The sequence below is a fragment of the Phlebotomus papatasi genome, chromosome 1 (genome assembly GCF_024763615.1).
Source record: "Phlebotomus papatasi isolate M1 chromosome 1, Ppap_2.1, whole genome shotgun sequence".
In the NCBI taxonomy this organism is placed as follows: Eukaryota; Metazoa; Arthropoda; class Insecta; order Diptera; family Psychodidae; genus Phlebotomus; species Phlebotomus papatasi.
This window is the reverse complement of record NC_077222.1, coordinates 10,018,145-10,045,930: the sequence shown is the minus strand read 5'-3', so window position 1 is coordinate 10,045,930 and position 27,786 is coordinate 10,018,145. Positions and strand designations below refer to the sequence as shown.

The 27,786-nt window shown below is 34.7% G+C and overlaps 1 protein-coding gene across 2 annotated transcripts; it reads right to left on the bottom strand.

The window, feature by feature from the left end:
• Nucleotides 1–1,162: 1,162 nt before the first annotated feature.
• On the bottom strand, nucleotides 1,163–7,436 carry LOC129798737 (pro-resilin). 2 transcript variants are annotated; one of them, XM_055842048.1, is made up of 4 exons: nucleotides 7,336–7,436; nucleotides 6,579–6,634; nucleotides 6,327–6,393; nucleotides 1,163–2,754 (listed from the first exon to the last, which is right to left on the bottom strand). In XM_055842048.1, exons 2-4 carry the CDS (start codon nucleotides 6,579–6,581, stop codon nucleotides 1,571–1,573), a joined length of 1,254 nt encoding a protein of 417 aa, XP_055698023.1. In that variant the 5' UTR covers nucleotides 6,582–6,634; nucleotides 7,336–7,436; the 3' UTR covers nucleotides 1,163–1,570. The 2 variants fall into 2 exon arrangements, with proteins under 2 accessions (XP_055698023.1, XP_055698024.1); XM_055842049.1 differs by having other exon boundaries at nucleotides 6,327–6,390; nucleotides 7,336–7,423.
• Nucleotides 7,437–27,786: the final 20,350 nt, after the last annotated feature.

Here is a 27,786-nt window from a genome sequence, read left to right as displayed (position 1 = left end):
ATGTTCCTTGTCGAAATTTAAGGGCGTGGTCAATTTTCGACTTAAGTAAAACTGCAGGCCCTGCCCATAAATGCCTTGCTTCTGATAATTGGTATTAATCTCCCGGATAGCAATAAAAATGAACATACCTCGACTATTATTTGTAATACCTCATGAAAAGGGCGTGGCCTATATTTATTTTTTACAGTATTCAATTAGTTAGCTACCTCTATCTTTTGCTAAAATGTCAATACCACCTTTGCAGTAAAAGATATTCCAAAAAAGTTACAACATTCAATAGTTATGTTAGAAAAAAAAAACTTTAAAATTTCTCTAATTGCTTGTCAATTATTTACCTTCCTTCGTGCATCGAATGAAGACCTCTGTGAGGGACAGTTTTTGTTTGGATATAAATTACCCGCTGATTTCCATACAACTTGTTAAACATTAATTGATCAAAGATCGAGTCAGAGAATTGGGGAAAGTTTTTGGAAGTTTTTTTTTTAAAGCACTGTCACCTCGACAAGTTAGAAAAACACTCGGTTCATTGTGAAGATCGCATGAAGATCGCCTGAAGATCGCATGAAGATCACTTGAAGATCGCATACGATTGCATGGAATTTTGTATTTAAGATCATGAAAGTCTCTCTCTCGAAAAAGTGAAGATCGTCAGAAGTTATCACCTGCTGATGAAAAGTCAAACATGATCGCTTAATTGAGAGATGTTCAGTCTTTTCACCCAACATGAAATCCCATAATCTCCCGAAATACACAAAGATCACATACATATCACGAGCAATGTTGCTCTCTAAATTAATAATAAATTGAAGAAGGAGGAATGAAAGAATATTTAGATGATCTATATAGGCAATTAAATTGAACAAATGAAAACTTAATATTGAAAGTCTAAATGTAATAAATGTATAAATTTATACATAAAACATTATAAAAAAAAATTGATATCTCCCCCAGATCAATCATTTAGGAATGAAGTAATTGATGGCAATGGAACCAAAAGAATTGAAAAGTGCGGAGTGTTGAAGAAATGAAGCAAAAATAGTTATTGTTGTTGACAAATAAAAAAACAGAAAACATAGTCATATACAAAAAAAAGTAATATTTGAGAAATAAAGAGAAAAAAAAACCACAGGACATAATTATTGTTTGAAAAAAATAAAACACATTTATTTCTTTTATTTCTGGAGAAACATCTTGAGAATTTATTACAAAAGACCTTCCAAGTACAAAAAAAACACATGAGGTTGAGTATTTCGAGTTGACGGAATTATGGATCTGTGTCTCAGCCGATGGTCTTATTCGTTGCAATGTGAAATATCTTGTGCATCGCGGGAAGAGCAATGAGATAGTGAGTTTGTTTGGATGGATAGGCACTTACTTGGCTATACAATTAATAATAACACACGAGAAAACAAGAAAAATTAAATAATTTACACTAGAAACAAAAAGATATGGGAATGAAGGTTTTTTTTCAGGCACATTTCAAATTGCAATGGTTTTGGTCGGCTTTGGACGTACCCGGCCCTCAAGAGTCAGCATGAGGATGAGGACCAGGACAAACTCACGAGATGCTTTAGTAGCTGTAGCCACCGTTGGACGCGTAGCTCTGGGGAATGGTTTCGGGAACAGAACTATGTCCTCCTCCTGAGGAGAATCCACCGCCGAAACCACCTCCGAAACCACCGCTGGAACCATGGGATGAGAATCCACCACCACCGCCGCTGTATCCTCCAGAGGGAGGTCCGTAGCTAGAGGATGGCGGGGATGGGGGTCCGTAGCTGGATGATGGCGGGGATGGGGCGCCGTAGCTAGGAGATGGCGCGGCTGGAGCTCCGTAGGATGAGGATGGAGCACTGAAGCTGCTGCTTCCACCGAAGGAGTGAGAGCTTCCGTGGGAGCTACCACCGTGAGATCCACCGTGGGATCCTCCGTGTGATCCACCAAAGCTGGGAGCTCCGTAAGTCGAAGATGGGGGAGCAGGAGCGCCATAGCTAGAGGATGGTGGTCCGTAGGATGAAGAAGGAGGAGCTGGGGCTCCGTATGAGGAAGAGGGTGCACCACCGAAACTGCCATGGGATGAGCCGCCGAAGCTGCCACCGAAGCTACCACCATGAGATGATCCGCCGAAACCTCCAGAAGATCCATGGGAAGAACCACCGAAGCTAGGAGCACCGTAAGAGGAAGAGGGAGCAGCTGGGACACCGTAAGAAGTGGCAGGGGGTCCGTAGCTGCTGGATGGCCTAGATGGTGGAGGTCCATAGCTGGATGAGGGCCTGGATGGTGGGGGTCCATAGCTAGAAGATGGCTTGGATGGTGGAGGTCCGTAGCTTGGGGATGGGCGAGATGGTGGGGGTCCGTAGCTTGAAGAGGGAGGAGGTCCGTAGCTTGGGGATGGGCGAGATGGTGGGGGACCATAGCTAGAGGATGGCCTGGATGGTGGGGGTCCGTAGCTTGGGGAAGGCCTTGAGGGAGGGGGTCCATAGCTTGGGGAAGGACGAGATGGTGGGGGACCATAGGAGTTGGATGGAGGCCCGTATGAGCTGGATGGGGGAGCTGGGGGTCCGTATGAACCAGATGGAGCACCACCTCCGAAACCACCTCCGAATCCACCTCCGAACCCACCAGAATGCCCACCATGTCCACCAGAATGTCCACCATGTCCACCGGAATGTCCACCATGTCCACCGGGATATCCTCCTCCTGAGTGTCCTCCATTGTGGCCTGAGGAAGGCGGCAAGTAACTTGATGGGAGTGGTGCTGAAAAGTAAATTGGGTATTCAGTCTTAAACAGCAACTAGAGCGTTGCGTTCTGGAGACAGGGGATTCCTGAATTAGTCCTGAATGATAGCTTTCTTATTCTTTTTTAGGACACCGGTGTCTCACTCATCCTGAAAAGGTCAATATTATTTTGTTCTATTTTAACAGTTTCTTTTTCGTCAAAAGGGCACTCAATGGTAGAGCACTCGCTTTACGATGCAAGTGTCCCGGGTTCGAATCTCCTTTAGGTCACCAGGAATTTTTCTGGCGTTAAAGGTGTTTGGATTGCATCCAGTGAGCTTCACTGCACTTGATTAAATGGGCATGGGACTGACAACCTCATCCCGTACAAGAAAAAATAATAATGCATATGTCTAGAAATCCTCTTACGGGAAGGCCTTGTTCCTTTATGGAATGTTGCGCCAGCATTATTATTATTATTATATTCATAAAGCAAGGGCATAAATCCTTTCCACTTAAAGATTAAGGAAAGGATTCTGAGAAGTATTCTGGCTTCTACAGGTAGGGTATCTGACGGATTATATTGGATTCAGATCTTCCGGTGTTCATCAGAGGCAGCTTCTTTTCCTCAATTAAGAACTCTAAATTTTTATCCAAAGCTTTCGACCCTTGGTATGGGTCTTCCTCAGTGGGTCAGACTTCTTACGGATATCTTATGGATGAGAACAATTGCGTCTTCATTCACCGTCCATTATATAATTCTAGGTTTCCTTTTCGAATTATTGCAAAGTAAGGATCTAAAGCTTGAATTTAGGGCTTGAATTTAGGGCTTGAATTCTATGTTCTAGGATGACTTAAGGTTGAGGTTTTCAAGCGTCTTCAATGACGGAGTTATCCACAAAACTATTGGAAATAGAAAGATGAAAACTTCTTCCGGTTGCTTCAGGATTGTATATTCTTACAGGACAAGATGGCAAAGATCTACGTGTTTTTCTTGTCCTGAAATGATAGACAACCCTGACGCAACCGGAGGAAGTTTTCATCTTCATATTTCCAATACCATTTCTCACGTCAGTACTTATACAATTATCCATAGAACAGCTGTTAACAAGGCTTGGGCTTAAGGCTTAGTAGAATTTTGAAAAGTCTTCAGGCTTCTGGTAAGAATTTACAGTTGAGAACCACAAGTATCTTCAAAGGAATGTACCATTCATGAAATAATTCAAGTTCTTCTTTTCGATTTTTATCAAGTAAAGGCCTAAATAAACTCAGGCTGATCCTCGAGAATATTTAGCTTGTAAAATTCAGCAGTAAAGATCTATCCCAAACTCTCATACACTGTGGGCTTAGCATCCTCAATTAGAACCCCTTGCATAAAATTTCTTTATCGGATCCTTTTCTTCCAGATTTTGTACGCTAAATATTCTTGAGGATCAGTCTGAGTCTATTTAAGCCTTAAGGGTTTAAGGGGTTTAAGGCTTAAATATAGGGCTTGAATTCGATATTCTAGTATTGCAGATGCGGGTGACTTTGCGCTCCGGGGACGACTCTACACCCCTGCATTTCGCAAGCTTTTCTTTAATTCTAGCACTTAAGGATGGTCTTCATCGATCAGACCTATTAGGTTCGATAAGTAAAGACCATCCTTAAGTGCTAGAATTAAATAAGAGCATACGAAAACCAGGGGTTCAAAGTCACCCCTATCTACGATACTTCAGGTCAAGGTTTTCAAGTCATCGAGGACCGAGAGCCAAGTACGAGCTTCAGACCTAAACCTTAGACAAATGGCTTATCTTCTTTAGTTCCTTATCAGTAAAGAACTTTTGGAAAACTTGGGCTTAAGATTAGATTATTAAGGGCAAATCATCAACTACGTTTTGAAAAACCAATAAAATTAATTGCTATTTAGGATTTTGGAACCTTCGGGAACTGGACTAAACTTCTAGTCTAAAGACCGCTCAGGTGTCTAATCACCTGCTAATTAAAGTTTACTCTGGTTTTCAATTTAATCTAACCTTTCTGTAAAACAGTTCAAATGAATGATATTTAAGTAATCAATCGTTGAATCAGGGTATGAGACTAGCATAGGTCTTCAGGTTGTCGTCCTAATAGGGGCTTCAGACCTAGTGCCCTAGCCACACTTACGACTTAAGCCGAGAGACGATTTAGTAGAAAATTATGGAAATGTAGTTTAATTATTATTTAGAATATAATTACGCTAAGCCGTCTCTCGGCTAATGCTCAGGTCTGCTCGAGGTCTGTCTAATGCCCTAAGGCTTAGCTATCTGCTTTAACTTCTCTAATTCCTCATCAAGCATGATTTTTTAAAGAATTGTTGTTTAGGATTAAATATTAAGGGCAAAAGATCCATTAGATTTTGAAAAATCAATAAAATTGCTTCTTATTTAGATTTTTGAGACCTTCGGGAACTGGGCTAAACTTCCAGTCTGAAGACCGCTTAGGCGTCTAATCGCCTTCTAACTGCAAATCAGTTCAAATGAATTATATTTTAGTAATCAATCGTTGAATCAAGGTATGAGACTAGCATAGGGCTTTAGGTTGTCGTTCTAATAGGGTCTCCAGACCTAAGGCTTAGCTATCTGGTTTAACTCCCCTGATTCCTCATCAAGCATGATGTTTTAGGAAATTGTTCTTTAGGATTAAATATTAAGGGCTAATGATTTATTAGATTTTGAAAAATCAATAAAATTGCATGTTATTAAGATTTTTGAGACCTTCGGGAATTGGGCTAAACCTCCAGTCTGAAGCAGGTTAAGAGTTCTAAGGCATCTTTAATCGGTAAAATAGTCTTTTCAAAGTTTGTCTTTTCTGAACCTGTATTGGGAGAGATCTTGGGCGAGATTTTTTAAAAGAAGTTTCGTTTTAATATCTTGAAATAAGGATAAAGACCTAGGATCTCAAAATTCAAGGACTTGATTGATACATGGTTGATACATTTGGAAGCTTCGTAATGACTAAATTTTTCCTATGTTTCTCAATAAACGTGACTCCGCAATATATTTTAAAAACTGATCACTTTCCCATTGTTTTTAAAATATGGTTGCGATGAGTCACATATTGTAAAACATAGAAAATTTAGTCATTACGAAGCTTCCAATGGTATCAAGCATGGGCACTTTCCCCTAAGTCTCTGTTCTAAAGACGGGTTCAAGCTTCCAGATAGGGCTAGATACTGATGTCTTAATACGTTTAAGGCCTTGTAATTCAAAACCAACTAAGAGATGATTTATTGGAATTCAATTCTTCGTTAAGTAGGGGTACAAAGGCATCTTCAAAGCTTAAGCTTGACGTTCTTAAGACATCAAAAAATCTCGCAATGACTTAATGTGAATTCCAAATTCAGTGATGAGCATGAAATCGAAATGACCAGTTGCAAACGAGCCAGAACAACCATGACATCAAGATTAGTGCGACACTTTTACGACTCCATCCGTTGGTCATTATTCTGTATTCAAGCCACGACCGTTTTGTACCTTATCTGTGGTCAATTTATCTTCCCAGATGTGGACAGATTGAAATTTAGGGGGGAGATGGTGAATCCATATTATGCTGTGTCCAGATATGATGGAATTTTTGGCTGAATAACTTACCTTCACGCTTAACCAACTCGCCAGCAAAAGCGGTGCCCATCAGGCAGCATAGCACCACAACGAACTGCTGCAATGAATGAGATATTTTAATTAATCCGATGGTACGTTCTTTTGGTGCTGGAGGTTTTTTGTGTGGGAAGGTGAAAGATGAGGTGGACAATCTTTTTTTTTATTTGGATGCATGAGAAAAGTCTGTGACCTTCTGCATTCTAGAGACTATAAAAATGTTGCATATTTAAATAATGATCTTACCATTTTCACGCCTATCGTGGTTTTCGTTGCGACAAAGTGCAGCAAATTGGTACTTTCTGCAAGAAAGAAAAAAATGAGAAGCAAATGGAGAAAAGTGAAGTCTGAAGAAAGTATTGAGGAAGACAAAACGGAACTATTGTTGTAAAGAGACTCTTGTGCAATTCTTCATGCAGAATACCCAAGCAATATTTAATTAGAAGTGTGAGATGGGTTTGAAATTGCAAATGAAAAAGTTGTAACAGCTTTAATTTGCCATTTGGCAAGATCACTCTGTGACAAAAGGTATTTGCGCGGGAAAAAAATGGGGAAAGTGATAGATCACTGGAATCCCATTGAGGATGCTTTTGTGCTCAAGTCCCATTTTAAAATCAATTACAGGTGATCAGTCGCACGCGATTGTTGCACACCAATATCGCGAGAAAGACTTTCTTTCTGCACAATGTCACCAGTTTTTTTTCCATCCATCGTCATCAATCTTCAAAAATATTTATCCACTGAAGTAGGAAGATGCATTGATATTCGCAACTTTCACACGATGTCTCGCGGATCTTTTTGCGGGAACCGCGAGCTCATTGAAAGGTCATCCGGAAGGGCCATATGCGATTGACGATGGGTAATTGCATAACAGCCAAAGAGCAATCCAATCGCATCTTCACGGCAGCACACTCAAATAATCCACACAGATTGGACACCACATATCGTGAATTTTCCTAGCACTTTTGGGCTCTAAATACTGGGCATTGAAAGAATCACTAACCGTCTGAGGTAGTTCCTTCTTGTGGACACTGAACTGTGGAAGGGAACTTCACGAAAAAGAGGAACTATTTGCTACCACCGTGTTCGACAAACTGAATACCATTCAGCTCAAATTCGTCACTTTATATAGTTGTGGGCATCAACCAGGGGGGCCTCAAAAAGATCTCCCGCGAACTTGGTGGCTTTCCACGCATCTCTCCCCATCCAAAAATCCTCACCTCTCTTCCAGCACGAAAATCGCGAAGGTGGTGGAATACAAGTGAATCGTACACTTCATCTTCTTCATTGTTGAACATCTTTTTGCCGATGGTGCTTCTTCGGCAGCTCTTTGGTGTTCTCTATCTTAATGCAAAATCCACAATCTTTACCATCTTGTCTTCTGGAAGTGCATTTGCTTTTCAAGTGGATCATCTTCTCTCTGGACAAATGTGTGACTTTTATTGCACCGAATGGCCTTGAGGAAGATCTCATGTTCTAGTGAATTTTAGAGCTTTAAATGAGCTTTCATCTATCCGACAAGAACGATGTTAAATTACCTGATTGCAAATTTACACCTCAGCTTCAATAAATAAACTAAAAAATCTAAAAAATGATAATTTTTAGGTAAAATACCAAATTTACAAAGCACCGGATGGTTGTAGAACATTTAAACTTCGTATCCATTGAACTAACTTCCACTCTAATCGGTAAATGTTAGTATACAAAAATTCTCTATTTGCTTAGTTTATATTTTTTAGCCCTCAAACTATTAACTAGGGTCAAATAGGCCTTGTAGAATATTCTTTGATAAATAGGGGAACTGGGGCACCTTTTAACCCTTTAACGACGAGACACTTTTTACGGACCGAAAACCAACAATAAAAATTTAACCGATAAACAAAATCAATGAAACGTCTTATATCTGACTTTGGAAAATCCAATAGAGTCTGATTCAGTGCATTTTTACGTCTACGAGCGATAGGGACAAAAATAGTCTAAAAAATTAAGTAATTTTTCTGACTATACAGTAGACACTACAGTAGACTCTACAGACTGTAGACTCTAGAGTCTACAGTAGACTCTCGCTAATTCGTCTCTTCATAAAATTTACAAAATAAATGAGTACGTAAGCACAATATGTGTATGCAGATAAACAAAAAATCATTGGATTTTAAAGTTTGTCACCCGAATTTTTCTCTAATTTGGGTGACATTTTGGTCCTAAATGCCCAAATTTTAAAGAGTCTACGATATTTCGAAATGAAACTGAACCTTATTATGATTCAATTTAGTTTTCAAACCAGAAAAAACCAGTTTCAAAACAGCCCCAATTCAGAGGTGCCCCACTTACCCCTATTTGGAAAATTTATTGTACAGTAGACTTTCGTTAATTCCATTCCTTTAGAACCGGGGTACTTTTTAATTCGCACGGCAGATAATTTTGAAAGAAATTTATTGGCAGCTAATACATTATGAGTTTGGTTATGAATATCGAATAAAGCAGGGCTCTCTCGACGTTCATTTTTCCATACGTTTTTGTATAGAGGCAGTGAAACCTAATGGCACGGTTTTACCAAAAGAGAATTGACTTATCAGTCTGATATATTTCGAAATTGTGCATTAAAAGATATATAAAAATACATATTTCATAATGCTCGCCGAAATAATAAGGAATACCGGTGTAGAATTAGCCAGAATTAGAATATAAAAATGTTAGAATAGGATAGACGCTGGTATTACCAAAACGCTCCTAATATCGATAAAGCGATGCTTGTAATATCGACTTCTCTTCCAATTTATGGATAAAAAAATTTTCTACATGAACTTTAATCATTATATGATTGTTTAATTATTACATGTTTCACGATGTCAAATAACAAATTTAACAATTTTTTCCGGTAATATTTACACAAGAAAAGTGATTATTAAAAATGTGTGCACAAAATTTCAATAGTAGCCATTCCAAAAATTCCCTTTGCTGCCATTTGTCTTAAGCAAATACAGTCAGTTTTGTCAGTGAATTGAACAGTTTGTGCGCTTCTTATCGATACAATTGGTATAGATATTGGAAACCAATTAAGGATTGAAACTTACATGTGAAGATTTCTTAGGTAAGTACTGTTAGTTGAGCGTAATAAGAGATTTTCTGCGATCGATAATCTCAAATTCTAATGTACGGAATATTGATCACTTTTTTCTTCAGCAAAAACACTAAAAAAAAACGCCTTCAATACCGGGATGATGAAATGGCAAAAGCCCTTGACGATCCCAGGAATGGACTAGGCATTAGAGAGGCAGCTGAAGGTTGAAAGTAACCAGTCTGGAAGAAAGCCGTATCGGCGCTTCTGCAGTCCTTTCAAGAGAACACGAGGAATCGCTGAAAGCTTGGGTCCTTTCACGGGCTACCAATTACCAAGGATCAACTTCTGTGTAAATGTTATGCAGGAAGTTGAAAATTCCAAACAATTTTGTGGTGTATTAAATTATTTAGATTGTTCCTTTTAGAAATTGAAGCTAAGCATTTGAATTATCTATTTTTTTTATTTTATCGGAAAATATAAAACCCATTTTTGCTTGATCATACCATCAGCTGATCGATATTACATGCAAATGCACTTCTAAAAGTTTTTCGTGTTTTAAACCATTTCAAAATAAATATATCAAGAATGTGAGTGGTCGATCTTGTAGAGGACATCTGCAAGATTGGCTATAACAAGTTTTCACTTCAAAAATACGAACATATATGGTTTTTTGTTTGTTAAAGTTGATCATTTCCTTAACTGATCGATAATACCCCCGTCTACCCTAAAGCTGATAAATATTTCAATGAATAGGAAGGGAAGTATATATTTAAAATAAAGGGTAGTTTCCTCAATATTTCTCTCGCAGGTACACTACAATATACAATACCACTATCTAATACTATACGTGGCTAATTCTGCCCTGGTCTTCTCTACAAGACCAACATTTTTACAATATTTTTTGCAACATTTTTACAAGAAAAAACTGAAACACAGCTACATTTTTATTAGGCTGATGGGTCCCTGAATAAAGCAAATATGTTTAAGCCACTTAAGATTTATCTCAATTGTGGCGCAATTTTTAATTATTGATGCATTTTCCAAGTGATCAAAATGTTGTTGGATTTCGAGCATTATAAGCATTGTTCACAGAGCGATGCTTTAATATTTCGCTAGCTACCATAAGGGTCAAAAAATTTATAGTCAGAATACTTTTATCGGAAATTTACTGCTCTAAAAGTTTGCTGAAAACTATTTTCCACTGTTTTGAAAGAAAATGTGCTTCTTGAGCCATTTTGTAAAAATTGATTTTATGAAGATTCTGTAAACTAGGTGGAGAAGTATCAAACATGGGATAAGTTATCATATTTAGCTCACGTAATTAAAAAAAATATCCATTTGACTTATTTGACCGATCAGTGCGATCATGAACACTGATCGCGCGATCAACGCGATCATACACTGAGAAAAAAAAGGGGGTGCGATTAACTTTTTTTCCTCGTAACTTCAACACTTTTTTAGGAGTAAAAATATAGCAACATTTTTTAATGTTAATTTTACACATTTTTAAGGGTAAAATGAACATGAACAAGGGTAACTTTAACCCCTAATACACCTAAAAAGGGTAATATTTACACAGATATCGAATCAATAATGCAGGGTAAAATTAACATTTCCGGAATGTTATTTTAACTTTTTCGGATTTCCCTCAGTATAGAAACTGTTACTCGTGATTAGCATTATCCTGCAGACTGATAATCATGATCAGTATGTTAATGGAAGCTAAGAGCCGCGATTAGGGCGATTATGGAAACTAATAGTCGCAATCTATGCGATCTTCGAGACTAATCGTTGCGATTAGAGGCATCCTGAGGACTAGTAATATCACGATCACTGCATTCATGGGGGTTGAGAGCCACGATCTAAAATTATTAATATACTTTATCAGTAATAATAATTCAAATTATTTATTATAGTTTATTTCAAAATGTTTAGCTTATTTCTTTGTTATTTAAATTTAATTCCTGAAATTAGTCTTTTATAATTTAATTATTTTTTTGTAGGGGTTATAATGCTTTGTACCAACATATTTTATGGAAGATACTTGCATTTTATGGTGATATAATGAGAAGTATAAGTAATTATTTTGTTAAAATAAACTGATCTCACAAAGGCAAATTATTTCCTATTTATTTATTTAATTATTATAAATTTGTAAAATAAATATACTACACGGAAAAAAACTAGGTTATTATATTGAAAATAATGAGATTCCGATAAAGCAAAGCGGCGGAGCGGTCATAAATCTATTTCATCAGATTATACTTTAATGGTAGCTCTTATTCAAATATATCTCATTTATTTGTATGTAGACAATAATTTTTGTAATTCTTTTTAAATTATTTAATTTACTTTAAAACAATGGGAAATTAAAATTTTTGTTCCTTTTAAACGGCGCCTTTTGAATAATGATACTACAATTGTACTAATAGGTAAGTATCAATTCTATAACTTTCTCAAAATAAAGTCATTTCCATTTCATAAATATTTGATACATGATATAAATAAAATGCAAATGTATCTTTATATAAATAAAAATTTAATGTAATTTACCATCATTTCGCACAAAGGTGTAATTGTTTGAATTTTGATGAAGAAAAAAATTATCTTTATTGCCAGTTCCGTAACCAATCTGTACGTATAAGTGTGATAAAATTTTATATCACACTTGAGGATACATACATATTTTATTTTATGAAATACCAAAATATTTGGATAGTTTTCATAATCACATAACTTCCGTGAAGGTTTCCAACATTGTTTGTAATTATAAACACATCGGACATGGCGTTTGTTGTCTGATTGTGTCGCTTGATTGAAACACGACCTTAAGAACTTTGGAAGTATAATTTATTCCTGGGGTCATACAGACCAAATATTGAATATATTTTTTGTAGATTTCAAAAACTGAAATTTGTGATATTCAGATGAGTACTAGGACCTTTGCTATATGGATTTCTTTTTGAAGGTCAGAGTTCAAAGTGCTTTAGTGAAACAAATAAGCAACCAATAGATCTTCTATCTAGCCAATTATGAAGCATGATCCCAAATAATCGCAACTTTCATAATCATCACCTCAAGCTCTATTTCTGTTTCAAACCTCCAAAAAGAAATTTGTTTAGCGCAAGATGCCCTGACCACAACTATGTGATAATCGAAGGCAGAAAGCAATTGCCATGATTAGCGCATAAAATCCAATACTAGCACTTTTCCTCTCACCTGGCCCCAAGGAAAAGTGAAGGAAGAGGTGTCAAAGACATTTGGGTGGGAGGGGAATCACCTGCACTACCTTTTGGGCGCTGTGGTGGAAGGTGATAACGAGAAGAATGGATAATTCATGCAAATTGTCTTGCAATTATTTGCTAACATCTGACACAAAATTGTGTAATGTGTAAAAATATCCACAAAACACCGATTAATTTCACTTTCTGAAGATGCTCACCAACATTAATTCTCTCTCTCCCAAAACATTAAACATAAAAGCGTCTCTTTACAATGCTTTTCTCTCTGACTTTTGCGTGATGCTTAACAATAGCGGAAAGTTTGAAAAGAAGAGTTTCTGGGTGAGGAGTTGCACACCTTCATAATATTGATTTATTTAGTACCTTTCCGACAGAATCTTCCTCAATCTCTTCACATTTCTGGCGAGAGGATGAACTCTGAACTAGTCATTCATCATTTTTCTCATCATTAGGCAGCTACTGTTGTCTCATCTGCGATGGTGAGTAAATAGAAGAAGACGATGGCTTTCTCTTGAACAAAGGCACAAAACCGTGGTGACAATAATTTTGATGTTAAATACGGAAAATGAGATGTTTTAGCTCTAAATGTTGTGCAACATTTAAAAATAGATAAATCCCATTGAAAACTCTTTCACAAAGTGGGAAGCTTTTGAACTATACCCAAAAGTTCTATTTCTCCTTATCTGCAATTAACGGTTAGGACCGTTAGGACTGAACGTGAAAATTTTGAAATTACTAAGCCGGGACATAGGGGAAAGTACCCTACCTTCGAACGTTCATGTCTTCGAATAATATGAATTTTCTTTTACTTTTCCTAAAAGACTTACACATTTCTATTAAATATTAGTTAGCTTATTATCGATTATTACACTAAAAGAAATCCAAAAAAAGTTTTAAAAAAACCTTTCGGAAATGTTAATTTTACCCTGCAGTATTGATCCGAAATCGGTGTAAATATTACCCTTTTTAGGTGTATTGGGGGTTAAAGCTACCTTTTTTCATGTTAATTTTACCCTTAAAAATGTGTAAAATTAACATTAAAAATGTTGATATATTTTTACACCTAAAATGTGTTAAAGTTATGAGGAAAAAAAGTTAATCGCACCCTCTTTTTTTCTCAGTGTAATAATTATGCGATAATTAAGTAAAATTTCTTAGGAAAAATAAAAGAAAATTCTCATAATTCGAAGGCATGAACGTTCAAAGGGAGTGTACTTTCCCCTACACTAGTAGAATCCATTTATTCAACTTCTAGTATTTGCTAATTAGAATGTCATTCACCCATTTATTTAGAAAATTTCTTTCAGGTTTCGCACACATTATGGCTTCGAATTTGCTATTTATTTGCCAATTTACATTTTTAATAGCTCGGGCACACCTTTTAGAACAGGAAAAATTTATAAAGTCAAAATTCACATTCCTTTCTTTCTTAAATATATATATCCTACTTCTTCACACTCTTCTTCTTCTTTTGAACATCACACCAAATTAAATTTGGTTCAGTCCAATTTTGAGACCGAGAGGAGTGGGATAGACTTATTTAAATTTTTTGAGAAAGCAAGTTACGCGAATTTTGATTTCATCAAATTTTACCGATCTAAAAGGTGTGCCGAAGGCATAACTAACAAAATTTGAAATTTGGCTTACCAATTTTGAATGTTATACTCACCAGTTTTTATTTTTACTCAACAAATCTTGCTTTTTCACTTACCTATTGAGCCCTGTTTATTAATCAAATTCGAAATTTTACTAAGCAAATTTACTTTTTTGCTTGAAATTTTGATTACTGTACTTAGCAATTATGATTTTCATACTCACTAATTTTTCTTTACATTACAAACTAGTTTTTTTAATTACTAATTTTAATTTGTTTTACTGACCAACTTTCGATTTTTATACTTATAAATTTTGATTTCCTATTTACCAAATTTACAATTTATACTTACAAATTTTGATTTCTATAGTTCCAGCATATCTTTTAGATTAGGAAAATCTCGTAAGATCTAAATTCATATCTTTTGCCTATCAAACATTTTCCGTAATGTCCGCCCATTTCGTTTTTTCCCACTCAAAATTAGATTAAACTAAATTAAATTTTGTGTAATGTTCAAAAGAAAAGGAAGAGTTCGATAGACATATGCAAAACATTTGAGAAAAAAAGAATGTGAATTTCGATTTCATTAAATTTGTTTTAAAGGTGTACTAGCGCCATTACTCACAAGATTTCTACTTCTAATTTAGAATTAATAACTTACCAATTTGGTGTTTTGACTGATCAATTTTTAATCCATGTCTACTAAATTTGACCTTTTTTACCATTTTTCATTAACCAAATTTTTTTTACTTACTAAGTTTGATTTCTTTTCTTGATATTAAACCAAAATACTTACCATACTGCTACAGTTCTTTTGTAATTTTGAATTATATATCTTATTCAGTTTACTAGTTCAAATTTTTATCTCAAAGTGATTCGGAAGGAAAATTATTCCTTATGGCCCCGGTACACCTTTTCGATCAGAAAATTTCATGAAATCAAAATTCATATACCTTTCTGTCTTACACGTTTTGCATATGTTTATCTCATTCTTCCAACCTCTAAATTCGATTGAGCTGAATTGAATTTATTGTGATGTCCAAAAGAAGAATAAGAAGAATTCGAAAGAATGAGATGGACTTACGCAAATCCTTTGAGATAGAAAGGGATTCGAATTTCTTCTTCTTGAAATTTTCCTGATCTAAAAGGTGTGCCGGAGCCATTAGAAGACAAATTGACAGCTTTCATTAATTCAGTTTTTCTTAAATGTGACAACTTTATCGTTTTTTTTGTGTCTAGCTCAACTAGTTTTCCCACAATCCTCCTACTGTTGTTTTATTTAAATTATTTTAATCCGAACTTAGTTTTAGTGTAGAGGGTAAGTGACGATACCTTTATGCAATTTATTTATTTGATTTAAGGTAAAGTGTCCTAAAGTCGACCAGTGGTCAATTTTTCAATATTTTATGGCCAGTTTCCATAAATTTGTTACTGATTTGTATTATTTATGAAATAATTGACCTAATTAATGTTAGATCATCCACTAAATATTGTAGCAAATATAAATAAATTGTATAAATAACTCTACCGGTCGAATTGAGCAACCGGTCGACTTAAGGGCACTTTACCTTATGTCTTAGAGAATCTGCTAATGCCTTGGTAAAATCTTTATTATTCTCAGCTTATTTTAAAGTTTGTATCCTAATTTAGTTAAATGTCATTAGAAAAATAATTTAAAAAAAAAACTTCTTTGTGATGTGTCTTAGCTAACCTGTTTAGTAATTTTTCTCACCATATCCAAGGTTTTATTGAAGAATGCCAAATTAATTTATGTGATATGTTTATTACCTTCTAAACTGTCCTTACTTTCTTGTAAATTTATAATATATACATGAGCTTTATGTGCATAGCTCAAAGCTCAAAGTGTATTGTCTATATTTGTGTCTCAGCTAAATACGAATTTGGTGTAGTGTATTGTAACTCAATATTTTCGTTATCCTTCCCTAATTTATGGCATTTTTGTGTCTTATTTTTGTTAGATCATTCAGTGTTTTTCAAGTATAACGTTTTTTATTTTAAAATGCATATTAAAACCATTTCAAATGATTCAGTCGACATTCTCTATTTGTGTCTCGGCTAAATAAATTAGGTTAAAAAAAATTATTTAATAATTTCACAAGTTAAAATCTATATTCAAAAAGAAGGAAATTCCACAAGAAAAATATTTTAAATATGATATTCAATGTATTTTATACTTTACTGCCCGTTCATAGCGAATGATTGACTATTATTTATTTCGAATGGGACACGTTGCGCAATTTATATGCGTTATTTGATTAAGTAATTGTACTCTTCTTCAATTTTTTCGTCAACGGGATGACAAGCACAAGCATTAGCTGGAAAATGGAATCTTACGTCTCTCAATGGTCAAGCTGTACGACCAAACGACCAATTTAATTCATTGGCGTAACATCTTGTCACAAAAATCTGGAGATGGAAAAAAAGCTTTACAATAATGCTCATTCATGGATGATTCTGCTCCACTTGCTATTCATAAAGCATTTTCATAAAATCCGCCATAACACTATCTCCTCTCGGAAATCTCTGCGGAGATTCTTGTGTCGAAAAATGAACTCACGTCTTACTCTTACCTTTTGGTACTAACAATAATAATTACAATTAATTCTACCTCCTCTTGCTGATTTTTACTTTTAAACTCCATAACATTTTTTTTCCCAGTGATATTCGTATGCATAACAAATTTAGAGATCATTTCGCTGAGCTCTGTTGAATTTTCTGGCTCATTTGAGGAAGAATAATTTTAAGATATCATTGTTCGTGGCTTGAAGTATGCGAAAAAAATTCGTTGAATATTTAGATTCAGAGCTCAAGAAGACGCTCCTCCGGGAATATTCATACAAGGCAAAAAATCAGTAGGAACTAAAGACCTGAATCATTTGGAAAGATCAATTGAGTGTCTGTAAGACAATTGTGAAATGCGTTATCTTGCAAATTGAGATGATCTCTTTATATAGCACTACCTGCTTGACTAACTGACTAGAGGAACATCGTGACCATTTAAGAGAAAATCACTGTTATTTTAAGATTTGTGAGTTGGCGAGCCCAAAGCAATTTTAAAAAATTAACATGAGTTCCTCATGGCTTACCAGAAGATTTACATTGTACAAAGTAATGAATTATTAACGATTTTATTTTTATATAATTTCATTTTTACTACTCAAGTATCATTATCATTCAACAAAAGCTTTGCTAATATTGCCTTTAGGTTTATGCATCAATAAACTTTGTATATACAATTTAGGAAATAGGATCTGATTTTTGCAATCTTTCTGTCCATGAAAGTCATTTTGCTATTTTTATTATTAATGGGGAAGGTCATAGATAACAAATTGAGTGATTTGCAATGATCTTTTAAATAATAGAGCATCAATGAATATTGCTTTATTGCAAAGTTACACGCAATATAATAATAAAATTGTGTACATCCTAGAATATTTTCATTTTAACGCAGGAAAATTATCCAAATACTTTAATTCTTGATACCATCTTCTCGTGCGGAAACCCGAAATGTGATAAAACTAAACTATTAAAATATGTACAAAATGAATAACATATTCATTGAAGTTTTGACTTCACAGCCGTATTGCCAAAAAAAAAAAATAATATAAAAATTACCTCAATATCTTTGAAAACTCTCCATCAGTATTCACTAGAATAACATTTTCTAATCCAATTCTGGCGTTTCTTAGAAAGAGGACTTGTGGGTTGGATTCAATCTTTGAATCTCTTGAGAGCCACAAGAAATCTTAAGAGACAAGCTCCAGGTTTTTTGAGAATCAAAATAGATTACGATGAAAGAGCAGATTTAAATGTATTTCATGTTGTAGGAGATATTCTTTCTCAAAAGAAAATAAGCTTTAAAGATATTTTGAACTAAAATTTGTTCGATTTTTTAAAGAGAAAAGCTAAGATAGTATTATTTATAATTTTTTTTTGGTATGTCGTAAATGTTTTGGACTAATTTTATCACATGCATAGGGGGAGGTTGTGCAACTTCTTGCGGAAAATGATGTCCAAGATTTAATTTTTTTTACTGAATGCCATACAAACCGAACCAATTAGGTTCATAATTCCATCTCATAAAATTCCTGGAAATCCTTGGATTTTCCTCTGCAGAATAATGAAAATTTAGTAGAGATTTTTACGAAGCTGCCCTGGTTTGCTCAGTTTCGTACAACATTTTTCCCACCTAGGAAGGCCTCATTTACCCCGGAAACATTACACCGGACACAAAAATTTGCACATCCGTGTTTAGGTGGGACATTCATCTACTTGCTTTCACCGTTTGTAGGAATTATCATGTATTAAAAAGGTGTGGCAAAGCGTCCCAGGCTTTGCGAAATGCTTAAACTCGTTATTTAGATGCTATACCTCAAAAGTATTTTCGCATCATTTACCGATTTTCAAACGATTTGAACAGATTCATCACTCAAAAAATCCCCAGAATACTCTTAAAAGTAATAGGATTGATTTTCAGATAAAAAATTTTATCGGTTATGAATCGGTTCATTACCGGTTCAGAACCGATTAGAACCGGTTGACTTTTATAGAAAATTCCAACACCTTTCCAACGAGCGCAAACACGATACGATTCTGTTGAAAAATGCGCTCTCTAGCGTCTTTTAAACCTTTGACCTTGAAAAACGTTATTAGGAATGATTCAACGGTATTTCCGTCTAAGGACGAAATGTCCGGCTGGGTAATCTCTAAAACATATCCAAAAATGAAGAAGAGAAGACACAAAAAGGTACAGGTTTGTACACAAAAAGGTTATTAATTAAAGTTTATAGAAAGTTCGTTGATTGAGTTGTTTTATTATCTTAATTTTTGGAAAAAAATAATATTCTTTGGAAACCTATTTATATTTCGCAATAAAAATCTAAAATATTTTCAATGTAGTACTATTATGATAACTCCCAGCTGCGGACTAAAGAAAAAATTGCAAATCGTATAGGGTAAGTGTGCCAAATTTCGGCATAGTTGCATGCAAGCGACAAAGTCTCAAGTTTAAAATGTAATATTTTTAATAAAAATTGAATATTTTTGTTACTCTTTTATAAGGAGTGTTGCTTGGAACCTTGCAGATAGTTTATCATCTTTATTTTCTCTAAAATTATTCTTAATACATTTTAAAATTAATAAAAAAGTAGACGTAGCATTGGTGGCCTATTTCGGCCACCTTCATTTTCATAGTTCCTTGTCCTTCCAGAATTCTTTCAATGTCTCTTTCAGATCATCTTGCTCGTCGAAGGGACATTTTTTGTTATTTTTTGCATTGTACAATCTCAAGAGAATGCAAACCTAAAAATTCATGGAAATTCGAGTAACAAAAAGTATGGCCGAAATTGCAAGGTGGCCGGAATTTCGCACACTTACCTTAACTCTGTAAAAAGTTCGTAAAAATTTGATGTTTATTCGAAAACTCTGCTCGTCACTTTATCACATCATGAGCATTTTTGATATTCCCTTACAAACTTGTCTATTCGTAAACACACAGGAAATTATTTGTAAAATTTTGTCTTTTGTTCGTAAAGTTTTGTCAGTATTTGAGGAAGAACAAAATATGTTCGTCAAGTGATCATGTTACAAACAATGTTTGTGAAAAAGCAAAAACTTTGAGCGCATTCGTAGATCCACAGTAGATATTAACAAACATTTACGAACAATTTTGCAATTTCTTTTCTGTGTAAGGACTATCTAGTCAGGAAAATCCCAACCGGATACTTTAGGAAACCTTATCTAATATAGCTATATATATTTTACTTGAGTTTCAGGATCGAACCAGGGAGGTTTGAATAGTGTAGCGAAAGTTCTATTATTTTACTCATTCCGTTCTAAAAGTGCTTTTGTAAATTTTATAGGGTGAAAGGAGCGTCTATTGACACTTGAAGAACTCGTGTCAGCACCTATTGACACCCTACTCTGTACCCTTTGGGATACAAAATTTGAAGATCTCTGTTTATAGTAAAAGGTATATTACAGAAAAAACGTTATATTACTTATATTTTACTAGATACATTAAATAATTTTCAACATTTTGACAAAAGAGTCAATAGGGGTTCCCTGTCGAACAGACGTTCCTCCGACCCTAATTCCTTCACTGAGAAAAAAGGGTGCGATTAACATTTTTTCCTCAGAAATTCAACACTTTTTAGGTGTAAAAATATATCAACATTTTTTAATGTTAAGTTTACACCATATTAAGGGTAAAATTAACGTGAAAAGGATACCTTTAACACCTAATACACCTAAAAAGGGTAATATTTACACTGATTTTGGATCAATACTGCAGGGTAAAATTAACATTTCCGTAATGTTATTTTAACTTTTTCGGATCTCTCTCAGAGTGTTTAAATGTTCCCTAGGATCCTTAAAAACTTTTCTTTCTAATCCTAAAAATGCGGTAGTAAAATGTTGATCACAAAATCTTAATTTGTCAGCAGAACAATGTTATGCAAGAATTTTCTTGTACCGATAGCTTGACCCATGATCTTTCGGTTTAGTTAATAACTTTGTGATTTAATTACTCCACTTCTGACACCAGTGTTCTGGGTGACTGTGATATTAAGGAGAACATCAATGGTATTGCATGAGCGTCATTGCAATTTTTCATGACTCTTCTAATTTCAGGGTAAGAAGTCTCGAAGAAGGCATCAATCAGAAGAATTTCAAATGAAGTTTCCCATGAGTATCTTTTGCACTAATCGATAGTGCAATATTCATAGACTCAAGTGCACATCTTGGAGCGGATTTCTGTGTCACCACAGTCGAGAGAGGCTCACAATGGTGCAACTGGGTCTGAGGTTTAGATGAAAAATCACCCATTTGTGACACTAAGTGATGCACCTTGCAGGTGAATGCGCAAATTTTCTAATTACCCAATAATATAGCTCTGGTGCAACCTTCGCATGTGTGACGAATGTGTAGACAATGTGTAGACAAAGGGACAGGTGGGCAGAGAAGATTACAATGTGCTGAAGATAAAATTTACGACGGAGCTCCATCTTCAAGAGTATTGATTTATTGGTAGGAAACGCCACAGAGCGAAACAACTAATTGCATCTCATACACTCACTTCTTTTTATTCTCATTTATTTTTATTTTTATTAATTTTATTTTATTTTTGGAAGTGGGTGGACGACCGAAAATTTGTATTTCTGCTCAATGTACTTTCGAGATTCAAAAAGAAAAAACAAAGTAATTATGAAGTTTTTTTGACCACACACCTTGCACATTCATATAAAAATTCACCTTTCAATTCCATACATTTTAATCCATCAATTACAAGATGGTTTATTTTCGGTGAATTGTATATCAAAAGGTGTAATTGTAGTCATAATTGTATAATATTAGCAAAGATGCCACAAGAGTGGAACTAATAATTCATGACACTCTCTCTCGTGTTAAAAATTCTCTTCATGTGATTTGTCGGTGGGAATTGTGAAAGGATTCAAGTGCAATTGTGCAGAAATTGCAGCACCAAGGATACATGCATTGCGTGGAAAACCTATTAATCTCCCATGAATTGCTCTCGAGACTCCCTCATTGTCTTGCACTCTGCACCATGATTGATGATTGAGATCAATTAGTAGCATTGCACAATTCACTGGAAAATCTTTTAATTGTTTTCTCATGCAATCGTCTTTGTGGACACATAAAATACCGCTCAGTAGGTGGGCACTTTGAGGAAGGAATTACTTCACTTTTTTTCTTTGGTCAGAAGTTCAACTTCAAATATGGTCAAGTAACCCCTAAATGGCCATATCATACCTACACTGAGAAAAAACGAGGGTGCGATTAACTTTTTTTCCCCAGAAATTTAACACTTTTTAGGTGTAAAAATATATCAACATTTTTTAATGTTATACCTTTTTAAGGATAAAAATAACATGAAAAAGAGTAACTCTAACCCCTAATACACATAAAAAGTATAATATTTACACCGATTTCGGATCAATACTGCAGGGTAAAATTAACATTACCGGAATGTTATTTTAACTTTTTCGGATTTCTCTCACTCAGTGTACTGGCTAGGTGCTTTAAATACACCGCTTTTTGTCTTTTAAATTATTTTTTTTTGCAGCTATTGAATATATTGATCTCCTGACTCTTCGCATTGCAAAATTTAGGCCACGCCTCCTTTAGAACAGATGCTTAAATAATTTAATATGCTTTAAATTTTCAATGTTTAATTATTTATAAAATGTGACACTAGCCTTAAAAACCATGATTATAGAATACACTGTACATTCACAGGAGAGAAATCAGAAAGTTAAATTAATATTCCGGAAATGTTAATTTTATCCTGTATTATTGATCCGAAATCGGTGTAAATATTATACTTTATAGGTATATTAGGGGTTAAAGTTACCCTTTTTCATGTTAATTTTACCCTTAAAAAGGTGTAAAATTAACATTAAAACATGTTGATATATTTTTACACCTAAAAAGTGTTAAAGTCATGAGGAAAAAAAGTTAATCGCACCCCCGTTTTTTTTCTCAGTGTTGGACCAAAATAATTACTAATTAATGGAAAATAAATTGATATCGTGAAGGCAGAGCACGAGTGTCCCTTCCGGAAGCATCAGTGGAGAACAATTTTCAACTCAGAGGAAAAAAAAACTTCTCAGTTTCTTATGAAAATCATGGAAAACTGAGAAGATTTTTTCTCTGAGTTGACAATTTCCCTCCAATGACACTTCCGGAATGTCCTGCCTTCATTTTCTTCACGTCAGTTAAATTATTTCTTTAAATTTATATCCTCTCCTTTACTGTGTTTAATAAAATGACAATCAATCTAGCACTTTATAAAATATGGCTCTGAATTTCTTGTAGGTTTGACCACAGAAAATAGTAAGCCACGCCCCTTCAGGTAAAGTTTATTTAAAAAAATGCTATATATTTTTTTCTTGAAAAATCAGTATTTTATAACGTAAAAGTTGACTCGAATTACCAAACGCCGGACCTATTGCAATGCATGTTTATTAATTATAGGCTAACCAGAAGAAGAAATTGGCCACACTTTGGGCCACACCTTCCCAAATACTTTAAAACTGAAACAAATTGAATTGGTAATGGATATCTGAGATAAATAGAAATGATTATAGGTTATACTATGAAAAGAAGTATTTTACATCACGTAGAAGACTCGACTTGTAAGCCTTATTAAATTAGTACATGTATTTCACTTAAGTGGAATATTTGCAAGGGGGAGGGGACATTATGAAGAAATGTCTATGTCTATACCACTTTAGACACTTCCTTCTGAATTTTCCATAGAACTTTCACAACTTATATGATAAATCCTGAAAAATTACCCACCGCTTTCAATCTAATACCTGACAGAAATACCCCTTTATATTTGTAAATTTATCCAGAAAAGAATATAGGCCACACCCCCTAAAAGGGTTGAATTGTAAAAGCAATTAAATTAAAAAATAATGGTTTACTTGAAAGAGTTTATTGTAGGCAAGGCTGGCTCTCGATGTGGTTCATTTAATAGGAATTATTGTAGGTAGATTTATAAAAATAAATAAAGCACGCACTGTAAAATACTTCATTAGGTCCTGAACAAGTTGGTGAATTTTTACAAATATATGACGCTAGTGATATAATATGTAGCCTACATACTTAAGTAGTCTACATACTTCACTGTGGAAGTTAGTTATCTGCCAACAATAGGGGGAAGTGGGGCTACAGTGGTGAGCAGTGGGGCTTGATATACGATTTTTTCGCAAACTTCAAAAAGAAATCGGGCTTTAACGTAATGTAATTTAGCTCTACAAAACAATTCTTTAGAAATATGTCGAAAAATCGTATATCAATGTAGCCCCACTGATCAAAAAAGTACCATCTCCCCCTACCCAGTTACAATACCAACAGATATCGCAACACAATTTTTTTTCTAACAACGAAGATTTTGGGTTTTGGTCCAAAACGCAGCATTTGCGGGAGTGGTACTTTATCACTTTAACTTGAGAGAAAAATTAAGTAATGCACATCATTTGGCTAAATAGGCCTAGGGAAACATGCTCTATCGAGAAAGAAACAACTACGAAAAACAATATAAACGCTCCAGAAATGACCATTTTCACGCACAAGACCAAGGACCAAAAAAAACTAATATAGCCGATCTACAAGCGTCATTGGATTGAATTTTTCGGACTATTTTGAGATCAATATGATTTTCTATTTTTACTGCAATGAGAGAAAGAATTTCCAGGTTTGTATTGGTACAAACAATGAGAAATTGGTATCGAGTATCCCTAAACTAAAGGTTCGTAGCTTTCACCTAGCGAAGCGTCTAGATTTCCAAGTCGACAATAAATGCAAGCAAATTTCTCGAGAGAGAAGACAATTCTCTGCATTTTGTAAATTCAAATGGGACTCATACAATCTAGGTTCTGATACTATGCGAAACTGTCAATGAGCATTGCTACTGATAAATAAGAACCGATTAAATTTATCAATAAATTACTCAAAAATGGTTAGACTGGAACAAGAGTCAAGTACGAGTGATCTTGGAACAACGCCCCGTGTAATTTGCTTTTTATGTTCTAGGTCAATATCAAAACCCAGAATTAAGATGTGCTACAGGCCCCGGTGAATTCTCTAACCCGGATCTTTTCGATTATCACCTTGATTATCACTTGTTCTGATTGATCGTGCACTACAGGTTTAAAATGCACTTGCCTAATTTCGAAGAAGTGCAGTATTCGAGCCAAATACGCCCCATACCACTACTCTGCCGCGGGTACTCGAATTGCGGCCACCGTCGTATTTACAACACCCTCTGCGGGAAAACGGCAGATTTTATGATTCAGAAAAGAATAGTGGGTATCAAAAATCAAAAGGTCTTTGTCTGGCCATCACTAAGCCATGAATTCCTATAATTTTTTAAAAGTGCGAGTTGCTAATCTATTTATGAATTTTAGATTAATAAATTAACATATAGAGAATATGCAATGCAATGTATTTTCAGTCAGCTAGTTTCCAAAAATAAACTAAAAAAACTTTTATGACTGAAATGGCCCCACGCTCTCCTATTGGTATTTTTTTGTTTATATTCTCCTAGCTAATCGGGATAAGTTTATTTTATACATTTTAAAAACTTCTTGCACAAATTTTCGGTGGAAAATTACACGATAAACTGTTATTTCTTATTTGTTGTTCAAGAGCTAATATCATATTCCCTTGAAAAGTTCCTATAGTAAATTATTTGAGATATGAAATTTAGGAAACAGCAAGTGCAAGTTCAATTAGTGAATTTTGTGCCAAATTTCCATGAAAAGCATTACGAAGTTGAGCGAATTTTCATGTTGAAGCTTTTGAGCTTAATTAAATATAGGTGGAAAATTGCAAAGTTTCAGATGAAAATTCAGGTTAATTTGGGCTTAAAATAGAAGATTACTTGACAAATACGTTTCAAATTTCTTCAGAAGTGGCCAATAAGGGGCACTTGGCCCTACTATGTGTGCATCCCAGACATCAGATCAAATCTAAGTCAAAATTACTCGTCCATTGTATCAAGCTTCACTTGTTCTGTCCCCAGCTAAATTGCGCTTGACCCCAACCGTAGTACCAACAAAAAAAAAAGTAAACGATGGAAGAACAAACCCAAAAGCCAATCTTGAAGGCAATTGCGAAGCAGACGGTAATTCACGGATAGACGATGAGAGTGAAAGTCTATTTGCTAGAGTGCCTCTTCGCTTCCAGCATCATCAACACAATCAGCGAGATCTTCATGTGGTCCACATTTTGAGAGACAATGCTCGAGACAGGCTGAGGTCTTGCTTAGATCATCTCCTTCAGAGATTGATGGGGCTTTCTTCTGAACTTGCACACAGCCATTTCAGATAGGAGGACACCAGCCAAGGCTCACAGTCTCTCCATTTGATTTCACTGCCAAAAGTATGATTGCTTTTGACGCTTAAAATTAATCTCACCCAGAGATAGTAGCAAAAAAATCCTATTAGTAAATGATGAGGAGGAAGTATCAAAAGTGTCTCAATGGATTAGGATCAAGGGGAAGAGATTTTAATAAATTGCTTTGGAGTTTTAGATAATCTGCTCGTGGAGATTAGTGGCTGTTGCATAAATTAAATGCATTTCGACTGTTTTTTAAAGACTTTTTTTTTACAAGTAATTTATGTTAAGTAAATGTCGATCCATCCATCCATTCATTTTCCAACTTCTTTCCTCTGACGATGTCGATGGGCTGAAGCATTCAGGAAAATATTTCTTGCCTAATGCATTAAAATATTAATGAAAAACGACAATGACTAGATGCTTATTTCTTTTAGAGAGCTCTATACTGATTTTCTTAATAAAAAAGAAACCTTAACTGTTCAATATACATTTTTCCATATATTCATATCTAGAGTTCTAAAAAAAAATAAGACAAGTCCCAAATTTAATAATGCAAAGGAAAAGAGAATAATTCTTCAGTTGAAAATCTTTAGGGGAAGTGCTTATAATTTTGGACAGTCTGCATATAAGCATCAATATCCTAAGTTTGAAGTGCCATATTTTCAATACTAATTGACTTTTCTTGTTACTCTCTTTTCAGAGGGAATGCTTAGAAACTTGGCTAGCTATTTATCATCTCATTTTTACTAAAATTAGTTTTAATACGTTTAAAAATGAATTGATATGTAGAGGTGAATTTGACTCTTATTTTGGACAACTTGGTTATTAATTTTTACAACTTGTCTGTAAATTTGGACAGATAATCTGCCTCAACAGGATGCCCATTGTTCTTCATTTTATGAACCAATCTTACCAAGTCCTCTTCCTGGTCATGTAAGGGAAACGTGGAATGTCACAAGAAGCCCAGAAACTTTCCATATCATTCATTAAAGTGAGTTGACTTCGGTACTCCAAGTACGTGCGGATTCGCTCATTCCCTGCCCTTTCCGGGAGCCTTTCAAGGCATTTCTCACTGCATCTCTTTCGTAGAGATGATGCTCCTTCATTTCTCCAGGCATTTGTCCAACCTAGTCATCACAAAAGCTAAAACTTCACGAAATTTCGTGAGAAAAACACCTGTCCAAAATAAGAATCATCACCTCACTGGTGAATGTCTTAAAAAATTTCCTATTTTTCACACGAAAAATATAATTCACAAGGCAAATCTCACTTCAGGTCAAATGTACAAATCATCAGTAACGTGAATCAACACAATATTCAATGAATATTCAATGAATATTCAATAATATCACTCAAAAACAGCAAACAAACTTTGTTAGTACTTCACAAAAACTAAATAAGACTGAAGTAAGCCACGAAGTTCTGTCATATTTCTCGTAAGCAATTGCTCACACTGAATTTTCAACAAAGCAATTTCAACTCAAATCATATTCAAATTTTAACGTATTTAGTGTTAAAATATTCCAAAAAGAACAAATATTTAGATAGAATTCATTATTCATCAAATATTGGAATAAAAATCCATCATTTTAATCAATTTATTTTTAGTGTCCAATGTTATCCTCAAAGTGTCCAAAATAAGAAACTGGACAAAATTAGAAGCATTTC